Raw genomic sequence first — 11026 nt, 5'->3', positions numbered from 1 at the left:
ACTACAATCAGCACAATAAGGACTATATATTATATATATATATATATATATATATATATATATATATATATATATGGCATACAGTTTGAAAACAGAGAAATAAAATGGTGCCTATTTGAAGACGGCCTGATTTTCTACATAGAAAGTAAATCCTAATGAATCTACAAAAACTCCTAGAACTAACACATAAGTTTAGACAAGCCACAGAATGCAAAATCAACAGTATTTCTATATACTAGTAACAAATATGTGAAAACTGAAATTAAACACAATATGATTTTACGTCTGCTGCAAAGAAAATGAAATACTTCAATATAAAGGTAACAATATATATACAAGATCTGCATCCTGAAAATTGCAAAATGTTGTTAAAGGAAGACCTAAATAATTGTAGAGACTTACCATAATCATGGATGGAAAGTCGAGACATAGTAAAACTGCGAAGTGCCCCTAAATTGCTCTGTAAGATTACAGCAATTCTTATCAAAATCTCATCAAGGATTTTTCTAGATATAGATATATTTATTCTATATTTTATATGTATAGGCAAATGATATAGAAAAATAAAGTGGGATGAATCATCCTATGCATTGTTAAGGATTACTACATAACTTCAGTAATCAAGAAAACATGGTACTGGCAGGGAGTAGACACATAGATCAGCAGAGCATCAGAGAACTCAAAGAGACTCACACAGATATGGTCAAATGATTACTGACAAAGGAGCAAAAGCAATGGATAGCCTTTCAACAAATGGGGCTAGAGCAACTGGACATCTACAAGTAAAAAAAGAATGACCCTCAACCAAGCATTACACCTTATGCAAAAATTAACTCTAAAATGAATCACAAAATATATTGTAAAATGTAAACTATAAAATTTGGGGGTAAAAAGAGGAGAAAAGGGATCTAGGGCTAGACAAAATGTTCTTAGACATGAACCCAAGAGCGTGATCTATAGAATGAAAAATTGATAAATTAGACCTTATTAAAATTAAACACTTCTGATGTGCAAACAACCCAGTTAAGGTGTGAAAAGACAAATAACAGACTAGGAAAACTATCTGTACACCACAAAGCCAACAAAAGACTTGTATATAGAAAATATAAAGAACCCTCAAAACTCAGTAAAAAAAAGAAAGTATCCAAATAGTGAATAGGTCAAAGGCATGAACAGACATTTCACTGCAGATGGTATACAGATGGTGAATAAGCATAGGAAAAGATGTTCAATATCATTAGGTACTAGGGAATGCAAATTAAAACCCTAATAAGGTATCTCTATGCACCTGTCAGAATGGGTAAAATTAAAAAGAGTAATAATTCCAATGAAAAATATAAAATGATATAGCCATACTATAGTTTGGCAGATTCTTCAACAACTAAAAGTGTACTTTTCCTACAAACAAGCAATTTTCACTCGGGGGTATTTATCCCAGAAAAATGAAAACCTATGATTGCATAAAAGCTGTACATGAATGTTAATGGCAGCTTTATTCATAATAGCCAACAAGTAGAAGCAAAACAAATGTCCCTCAGTGGGTGAAAAGTTAAACTGTAGTACATCCCTATGATGAATGAAGAGACTGAAAGACTCTTCCAAATTTATCTACAGATTCAATGCAATTTTAATCAAAGTTGCAGCAGGCATTTTTTTTTAAGGTAGGAATTGAGGAGTTGATTCTAAAATTTATTTGGATATGCAAATGACTTAAAACAGTCAAAGCAATTTTTAAAAAGAAAAATTTGTAGGATTAACTCTACCTGATTTTCAGACTTACTATTAAGCTAGACTAAACCAGATAGTGTGGTACTGAGATATACAGATGAATAGATCAATAGAAGAAAATATAAAATCAAAAAAACAGGCCATGGATTTATGGTCAAGTGATTTTGGACCAAGTACCAAGGCAATTCAACAGGGAAAGAAAAGTTTTTAAACAAATCTCGCAGAAATAATTAAATAACTATATTTAAAAAATCATCAACTCTTACATCCTACCACACACAAAAATTAACTTGAAGTGGATCATTGACCTAAATGTGCAAAAGCTAAAATTACAAAACTTCTAAAAAATATAATATAAGAAAATCTTCACAACTTCTCATAGGCCTAGATAGGACACAGAGTATGAAACATAAGACAAAAATTGTTCAGCTGGAGTTTATCAAAATTAAATATCTCTGCCCTTCAAAAACTCCACTAGGAAAACAAAAAAAGCCAACCATAGAACAGAAGAAAATATTCACAAAAATGTCTGACAAAAGAATGTATAAAGAAAGAACTCCTATACTCAATAATAAATCAAAACAATTTAAAATTTTTTAAAAAGTGAACAGAGACCCTATAAAACAAGATATACAAATGTCCAATAAGTGCATGAGAAGAGGGGTGGGATAGGGATGTTGGGAGGGAAACGCAAGAGGGAGGAGATATGGGGATATATGTATATGTATAGCTGATTCACTTTGTTATACAGCAGAAACTAACACACCATTGTAAAGCAATTATACTCTAATAAAGATGTTAAAAAAAAAAGAAAATGCAGATTAAAACCACAGTGAGATACTAATACACACCCACTAAAATGGTTAAAATGAAAACAACTGACAATACTAAGTTAGGAATGTAAAATGGTACAACCACTTTTGAAACCTGTTTGCCATTTTCTCAAAAAGTTAAACAGGTGCTTATCATCCAACACAGCCATTCAAAAAGAAATGAAATCATATGTAAACATATGCTCATAGCAACTTTGTTCACAATAATGAAAAACTAAAAACAACCCGAGATCCATCAACTACATATTGGAGTCTCTCCATTCAATAGAATACTACTCAGCAATAAAAAACAATAAACTACAGATACACACAACAACCTGGATGAATTCCAAAATCATTCATTATGCTGAGTGAAAGACACAAAAAAGCACATACTGTATGATTCTATTTATATAAAGTTCTAGAAAATATAAAGGAGTCCAAAGGAAGGGAGTTGAAGGGAGGAATAAACTGCAAAGGCATGGTGTAAATTTTCTGTATCTTAATTGAGGAGGTGGTTTGCTGAGTATATTGTGTATCTGTCAATACTCTCAAATAGTAGGTTTTATGTGGTTGCAGTTTATTTTATTTTATTTTTTTATTTATTTTTTTTGCGGTACGCGGGCCTCTCACTGTTGTGGCCTCTCTCGTTGCGGAGCACAGGCTCCGGATGCGCAGGCTCAGCAGCCATGGCTCACGGGCCCAGCCGCTCCGCGGCATGTGGGATCTTCCCGGACCGGGGCACGAACCCGTGTCCCCTGCATCGGCAGGCGGACTCTCAACAACGTTGCAGTTTATTTTATGTAAATTATGATTCAATAAATTTTTTTTAATGATACTCCTTTTAAAGAGTCGGAATATAGGAATAAATGTCATAACCGCCTTCAAGGAATTCATAATCACTCCCCTGAATGAATGTCACTCCTCCTCTTGCTAAGAGACTGGTGGGTTTGTACTGATCCTTTTGCTTTCACTTTGTCCTATTTGTGTTACTTAAATTTGCAACACGGGATAAAGGTTTAATTTGTACTGGACAGAATCTGAAACTTTAATCTCCTTTCCTCTAAATCAGAGTTTACAACCATCTTACTCTTCCTGGCAGAATATGACATTTAAATAAAATTCCTGATTAAACCCAGGCACGGGGAACAAAGAATAACATTGAGTTGCAGTCCAAAGTACATGAAGTTGAAACATCTCTTAATAAAGTAACCAGATACTTTTTCTGCAGATGAAGTTGGGGAAGAAAGGCTCCTTCAACATTCAAGTAGATTTTACTCCGAGAGTGGAATAAAGGAACATTTAAATTACCATGAATTAATGTGATATCATATAATTTCACACAAAGGTTACCCACATGAATAAAATCAGTTTTCATACAGTTCTCACTCTGCAATATTTTAAACACTATTTTTAAGATCAAGTATACGAAACAAACTTACCGAAGAAATGATTTAATATTTTCAGCTTTCATCTCTGACACCAGTTTCCACCTTAGATTTTGGTGAGTGTCCCCTGAAGTGGCTGTTTCTTTGAGAGGCTTACTAAGCCAGCCTGGGAGAATACATACACATATGCATACTACATACACAAGAAATTGCTTTTGACTTTTATAAAAACTAGAAGCCAAAGGGGAAGACAGAAAAAAAAAAGCCCTTACCTAAGAAACAGATCATGGTGAGCTTTACAAAAAATTCATTCCAAATGCAGAAAACCTTTAAATTCTGATGTGTAACTTTGAGTTGGTTAAACGAGTTTTAGGTGAGAGCTATTCTTTTCATTTTCCCATGAGTTATGCATCAAGGCACGGGTCTTTATCTTTCTTGTTCTCCCATAGGGGTTAAGTTCATAGCACAGTGCCTGACACACAGGGAGCATTCGACAAATATTTATGTAATAAACGATTACAAAAGGGCAGGTGAAAGTTTTCACTCATTAATGGTCTTGGAAATGAAATCATCTTTTTGACCCCTGCGGATAGTGGCAACTCTAAATTGTCTTAACAACAGCCCTTAACAGTACCCTGAACTCAGCGAGCATTTAATAAATTTGAATTTCTGGCACACTTTATTAGGAAGGCCGAAATGCATTCCACTCAGTTTCCGGTTTGGCTGAAATTCGCGGAGCTCAGCCGGCCTGGCGCCCAGCGCACAGCCCAGCTCTTTAGCCCCAGGCTCTACCGCTTTCCTCCGGGGAGGCTGGAGGGATCCGGGGAAGGGGTCGGTCCACTTACCCACCATAAATCCACCGAGGAAAGATGCCAGCGCTGCAGCCAAGCACATCCAAAGGTATAGACGACCCCTGGACTTGGCCATGGCTTCCTCGGGACTGAGCAGGAGGTACCGGCTACCGGAGCGAGCCTCGGGAATGAGGGCGAACAGAGAGAGAGCGCCCGGGAACGCGGGGAACGCCCAGGTTGCGGCAGACCGCGGCCTCCGCTGACCGTCCTCAAAGCCCTGCCTCTGCTCTCCAGGTGGGTCCGGAGGCGAATTGAAACCGGCCCCAAACTCCTGGCTCCTGCGATCTCCAGGGGGCCTCGAGGGGAGAGAGGAAGCCCTGCAGGAGGAGGACACATTCTGCTTGCTGGCAGGCAACGCCCATTCTGTTGATCCTGGACAAAGTCTGCGTTCGGGGGGACTACTGAAAATGTCCCTGCTTGTTCCCTAAAGAACTCTACTTAACAGCCTCATTCCAGGAGTCGCCAGATGCATTTAACTACAGCTTTTTCTTCCCTGTTTATTGCCCTGCTGCCAGATTCTGACTAATTTATAACTGGTCACACTTGGGCAGCATTTCTGGTCCTGGCTGCTCTGTGATAACACATTAGTTTCTTAACCACATACAACCTCAAAACTGATAGGAGATACGTTCGGTAGATTACTCCTTTCTGCTCGTGGACGCCGCCGAGTAAGCATCGTTGACGTCTCCCCCCACCTCCACTGACGTCATGTCTAAGTCAAAGTCACCCAAAGAGCCCGAACAGCTGCGGAAGCTCTTCATCGGAGGTTTGAGCTTTGAAACAACCGATGAGAGTCTGAGGAGCCATTTTGAGCAGTGGGGAACGCTCACAGACTGTGTGGTAATGAGGGATCCAAACACCAAACGCTCCAGAGGCTTCCGGTTTGTCACATATGCCACTGTGGAGGAGGTGGATGTGGCCATGAATGCAAGGCCACACAAGATAGATGGAAGAGTTGTGGAACCAAAGAGGGCCGTCTCCAGAGAAGATTCTCAAAGACCTGGTGCCCACTTAACTGTGAAAAAGATTTTTGTTGGTGGCATTAAAGAAGACACTGAAGAACATTATCTAAGAGATTATTTTGAACAGTGTGGGAAAATTGAAGTGATTGAAATCATGACTGATCAAGGCAGTGGCAAAAAGAGAGGCTTTGCTTTAGTAACCTTTGATGACAATGACTCTGTAGACAAGATTGTCATTCAGACACTGTGAATGGCCACAACTGTGAAGTAAGGAAAGCCCTATCTAAGCAAGAGATGGCTAGTGCCTCATCCAGCCAAAGAGGTCGAAGTGGTTCTGGAAACTTTGGTGGTGGTCGTGGAGGTGGTTTTGGTGGGAATGACAACTTTGGTCATGGAGGAAACTTCAGTGGTCAAGGTGGCTGTGGTGGCAGCTGTGGTGGTGGTGGATATGGTGGCAGTGGGGATGGCTATAATGGATTTGGTAATGATGGAAGCAATTTTGGAGGTGGTGGAAGCTACAATGATTTTGGCAGTCACAACAATCAATCTTCAAATTTTGGACCCATGAAAGGAGGAAACTTTGGAGGCAGAAGTTCTGACCCCTATGGTGGTAGAGGCCAGTACTTTGCCAAACCCCGAACCCAAGGTGGCTATGGTGGTTCCAGCAGCAGCAGTAGCTATGGCAGTGGCAGAAGGTTTTGATTACTGCCAGGAAATAAAGCTTAGCAGGAGAGGAGAGCCAGAGAAGTGACAGGGAAGCTACAGGTTACAACAGATTTGTGAACTCAGCCAAGCACAGTGGTGGCAGGGCCTAGCTGCTACAAAGAAGACATGTTTTAGACAATACTCATGTGTATGGGGAAAAAAACTCGAGGACTGTATTTGTGACTAATTGTATAACAGGTTATTTTAGTTTCTGTTCTGTGGAAAGTGTAAAGCATTCCAACAAAGAGTTTTAATGTAGTTTTTTTTTTTTTTTTGCACCCATGCTGTTGATTGCTAAATGTAATAGTTTGATCATGACGCTGAATAAATGTGTCTTTAAATAAATAAATAAATAAATAAAAACTGATGGGATTGGGCTCTTTTGTCTTCCTTTACCCAAATAAGTCTCCAAATTTCTGAAATTGTCAGTTTCTTCTTCTGTAACTGGGGTTTTTCCCTATCTCACTAGAATGTTGTAGGTTCAAATTAATAAGATTAACCACTGAAAGTGCCTTGCACCCTAACCTATGGTGGTTTCTCAACAAATGTCATCCTCCCTAACCTCCCCCTCCTATCACATTTACCTCAGCATTTCTTTTTAAAAGTGATTAAAAGGTTTACAAGGCAGTACTTGTAAATAGGATACCATTATCCATCCATTTTACCCTGGAGGAAATCTTTAGCAATTCATGACTGGATTCTTCCTATCCAACCAAAAGCAATTTTGCAGCCGGAGCAAAGGTGCCTGCTGGGTGGAATATGAACAGGATAGTACATCTCTGGTTATGAAACTGAGAAGGACCCTGTAGGGTTCCCTGGTACAAATCCTTTCTGTGTTTCTTGTTTGTAGGAAATTGGCTTCATTCAGCCTCCTTGACCTTCCCTGAGTTCCAAAGGGCAGGTTCAAACAGTTGCTAGTCAGGGAAGGGAAGGAATACAGAAACTAGGGAGGAGTACTCAAGAAACAGTGCAGCCTTGGGGCAAGGTCCTGGTTCCTCTTGAGGGAATATATATAGCAATATCTTTGAGTTCTTCTGAAAAACTAAGGCCCCCACCCTGGTAGAGGATGGCAACTTCAGGCTGAGAGCAAGATTCCCAGAGCACTGCCCTGTTACCTCACCACCAACCAATGAGAACAAAGCCATACACCCTGCAGCCCTCACCCCAAATTTTACCTATAAAAACTTCTTCCTCCAAACAATTGGGGAGTTCGGTGTTTTTGAGCATGAGCCACACATTCTCCTTGCTTGGCCCTACAATAAACCTTTCTCTGCTCCAAAATTCTGATGTTTTGGTTTATTTGGCCTCACTGTGTATCAGGCACATGAACTTTTTTCAATAACAGTTATTCCCCCAATCTTCACTGCATTGTCTGAGGCCCTGATAATCTTAGATAAGGCACTTTTCTTTGCTCCTAAAAAGTTGCCAGGACAGTCTAATTTCTTTTTCTTGCACTGCAATTGTTGATAAATGTATTTAATGGGTTTTCCTTCAGAAATTTTGTAGAAGAAATATAGGTTTCTGATAACTTTCAGACCATACTACTGAACTGGGTAACAAATTACAGAACTCTAATTGAAAAACTGATGGCTTCCTAAAACTGCTAACAACAAATCAAGATCAACAAGAATCAATTACATTAATGATTGAATGAACTGATGAATATTGTTATAATTTTTATGACTTTTTGTTTGAAATATTACTGGTTTTTTAATCTTTCATTTTCAGATATGAGGAAACCTTTCCTCTTGTGTAATGACATACAGCAATTTGGTAAATTATACTTTTTTATAATACCTTTGTATTTACATAAAGTCACTAATAATCTGCTCTCCTTGTAACAGGGCACAATTGGAAACACTGTTTACATTAACAAGGCTTTGACTGGAAGGCAATATTTGAGAATATGCATTGAATCAGATATGACCAGACAGCTTTAAGGAACTAAGATTGACTTTATGAAGCTATAAAGCCCCTTAGAAAACCAGCCTGGTACCTTGCTTACTTACAGTGTTCCCAGCAGCCTTACCAGGTGAGTAAGAATGGTCGCTTCCTGGCAGATGCAAGAACCTCAGGATATTTTGGGAACCTCAAGAAGAGAGAAATTCACCCAAATCTATAGGTACTACATGCAAGTGTGATGGCAAATACTTGGCCTGGCTTGCTGGCCTTGAGAGCTATTAAAACTTCAGTCTGGGACTTCCCTGGTGGTCCAGTGGTTAAGACTCCATGCTTCCACTGCATGGGGCACAGGTTTGATCACTGGTTGGGGAAATAAGATCCTGCATGCTGTGCTGTGTGGCCAAAAAAAGAGCCTATGTGCTCAATTGCTATTCTTGCTAGACTTAAGTAAATAATCAGCCAATTTTAATGAAACTAAACTTATTTTGCAAACAAATTAGTTTTAATTTGGCTTTCATTGGTAGAAATGAGAGTGATTTTAAAGAGAAAAAATTGCATTTCAGCAAAAAATCTAATACACAGTTATGAATATTAGATTTATGTTCTATCAATCATCTTTGAAGTTTTGTTCTTCCACCTAAAAACTGGACTGGGTTCTGAATTCTTCTAGTCTCCTCAAATATTTGGCAACAACTGTTCAAACTAATGTTTCCAATTTTTCTCCCCCTTTTGACTTGGAATCATTTAGAACTAAAGCTGAACAACTTGATATAAACTTAAGAGAAATCACCACAATAGCCCATGTTTAGACAATCTCTGTGCCTGTCACTTTGTAAGCCACTCAGAAAGTTTACCTGAACACCTGATGACATCATCAGAGACATTTCAAACTACAAAAGATGCTTCAACTTTAAGATCTAGAAATCTTCTCCACTGGCAACTCTCAGGACTCAGACACTGGATTTACAATTTGCTCCAACCATTAACCTTTGTTTTTCTTTTGTCTCCGTAGAAATGCATCTTATTAAATACCTGATTGCTTACACCCTATAGGGCTAACTTTGCGAGCCCACTTGCATCACTGCCTCCTGAAATGAGTAACTGATCTGACCTATTGTCAGAACTAAGAAACTGGCTCAGTGAGATAAAGCAATCTATCAACCCAACTTCTGGACTGTGAAATCTCTTCAAAGAAGTTTCAAAGGCAGGACTGTAGTAGAGCAAAATTTGCCACCTCAAAATGTCTCTTTGGCATGGGTACTATTTCTAGATGAAAACAATCAAGGCCCCAAAGACTCAGGAATAAACTTTGATCTTCCTTCTAACTGCCTAAAAGAATGTAGTTAGAGGACCTGTTGCAAGAATGGAGATATCAAGTAGATAACTATAGGATGAATAGGTAGTGGTACACTGGAAAGGAACCTGGAAAAATCTGTTAAAATTCCTCTGTGTCCCATTGTCTCTGCCTGGCTCAGCAAACTTTTTTCTTTTTTACTACACATCTGCTTTCTATCTCCATGTGAATTACTTTCCTCCCCTTTGCAGTCCCAAACTACTTCCCCCTTTTGTCTTTAGCTAAAGATGGTATTTAAGGTGAGGGTTTTGGCCATTTGGGGGAATTACTCAATTCTTCTGGGTCTCTCCCATCTATACATGTTAAAAAAAAATGACTAAGTTATTTGTGAAATTTGTTTTTTCCTACTCCTATCTCAATTTTTATAGCTAATTATATGTTGACTAATAGATCAGTGTATTAATTAGCACAGTTTCCCAACTTGATTAATATTCCCAAATTAAAATTAGATTATTCGTTCTTTCAATGAGGCTATAGCATTCCAGACATTGTGAAAAATTCTGAAGACACGGTCCTTGCCTTTAGGAAGCCTACAACAATGACAAGGCAAATATTGAATAGGTAATTAAATGTAAGGAGTTCTAAGAAGGAGCAGTATTACCTTAAATGTGAAGGTTGTCGCTGCCTTAATAGGTGGCATCTGCAATCTTTATCTTGGCAATCCATTGTAAATAGTCCAGTTAGCTGGTTCAGCAAGCCTCTCACCATTGTAAAAATATAGACACAGAGGCATTATTTCATATTCTTAATTAAGCATATAAAAGAATGCTGCTATCACAGTTTCTAATTATTAGCATCTTAGAAGATATTTGCATCTTACAAAGCACACTTAACAGAGCAACATTGTTTGACTTATGCCAACCCGTTTCAGTCTTTCTTGCAAAGCCAAAAACTGTATAGGAAACTTTTAGTACTGGAAAATCAATCTCTCAGTAAAAGTATTTAACACATTTGATCTGCTCAGTATTCAGAGTCTCTAACATGACAGGATCTCACTATCTTCTCCATTCATGAAGTTAAATTGTTCTTATATAATCCTTTTTTCCCTTCTCCTCTCACATCCTAGAAGAGGCAATCTTGTAACTTCAAAGTCCAAATCCTATCAAATGGGTCACAGCAAGGTTGGAAAACAAAGTGTGACTTGTGTACTAATAAAGCAGTATATGTAAGTTTCTTAATAAACATACCAATAATTAAGATTTAATAGAGAAGAAATAATATCTAGTGTCAAATTTCACACTTTCCCTGAAGATGTTGCATTATCTTTCATAAAAGAGGGATCGCCTAGATGCTCACTGTACAGATATGGACATGATGCCATTAA

The 11026-nt window shown here is 38.3% G+C and overlaps 1 protein-coding gene and 1 pseudogene across 2 annotated transcripts in view; one reads left to right on the top strand and one right to left on the bottom strand.

The window, feature by feature from the left end:
* NAALAD2 (N-acetylated alpha-linked acidic dipeptidase 2) overlaps positions 1-4926 on the bottom strand; it is a 51551-nt gene extending 46625 nt beyond the window's left edge. Inside the window, exons 1-2 of the mRNA XM_007446525.1 lie at positions 4774-4926; positions 3983-4094 (exon numbers count right to left, since the gene is read on the bottom strand). Of these exons, the coding sequence (XP_007446587.1) occupies positions 3983-4094; positions 4774-4855 (194 nt within the window). The 5' untranslated portion in view covers positions 4856-4926. The remainder of the gene's footprint in view (positions 1-3982; positions 4095-4773) is intronic.
* A 504-nt stretch (positions 4927-5430) lies between these two features.
* On the top strand, positions 5431-6776 carry LOC103091052 (heterogeneous nuclear ribonucleoprotein A1 pseudogene; annotated as a pseudogene). The gene has a single exon (XR_456906.1). The product of XR_456906.1 is annotated as a heterogeneous nuclear ribonucleoprotein A1 pseudogene (transcript).
* Positions 6777-11026: the final 4250 nt, after the last annotated feature.

This window comes from Lipotes vexillifer, unplaced genomic scaffold (genome assembly GCF_000442215.2).
Source record: "Lipotes vexillifer unplaced genomic scaffold, Lipotes_vexillifer_v1.1 scaffold1160, whole genome shotgun sequence".
In the NCBI taxonomy this organism is placed as follows: Eukaryota; Metazoa; Chordata; class Mammalia; order Artiodactyla; family Lipotidae; genus Lipotes; species Lipotes vexillifer.
This window is presented reverse-complemented; position numbering and strand designations above follow the sequence as displayed.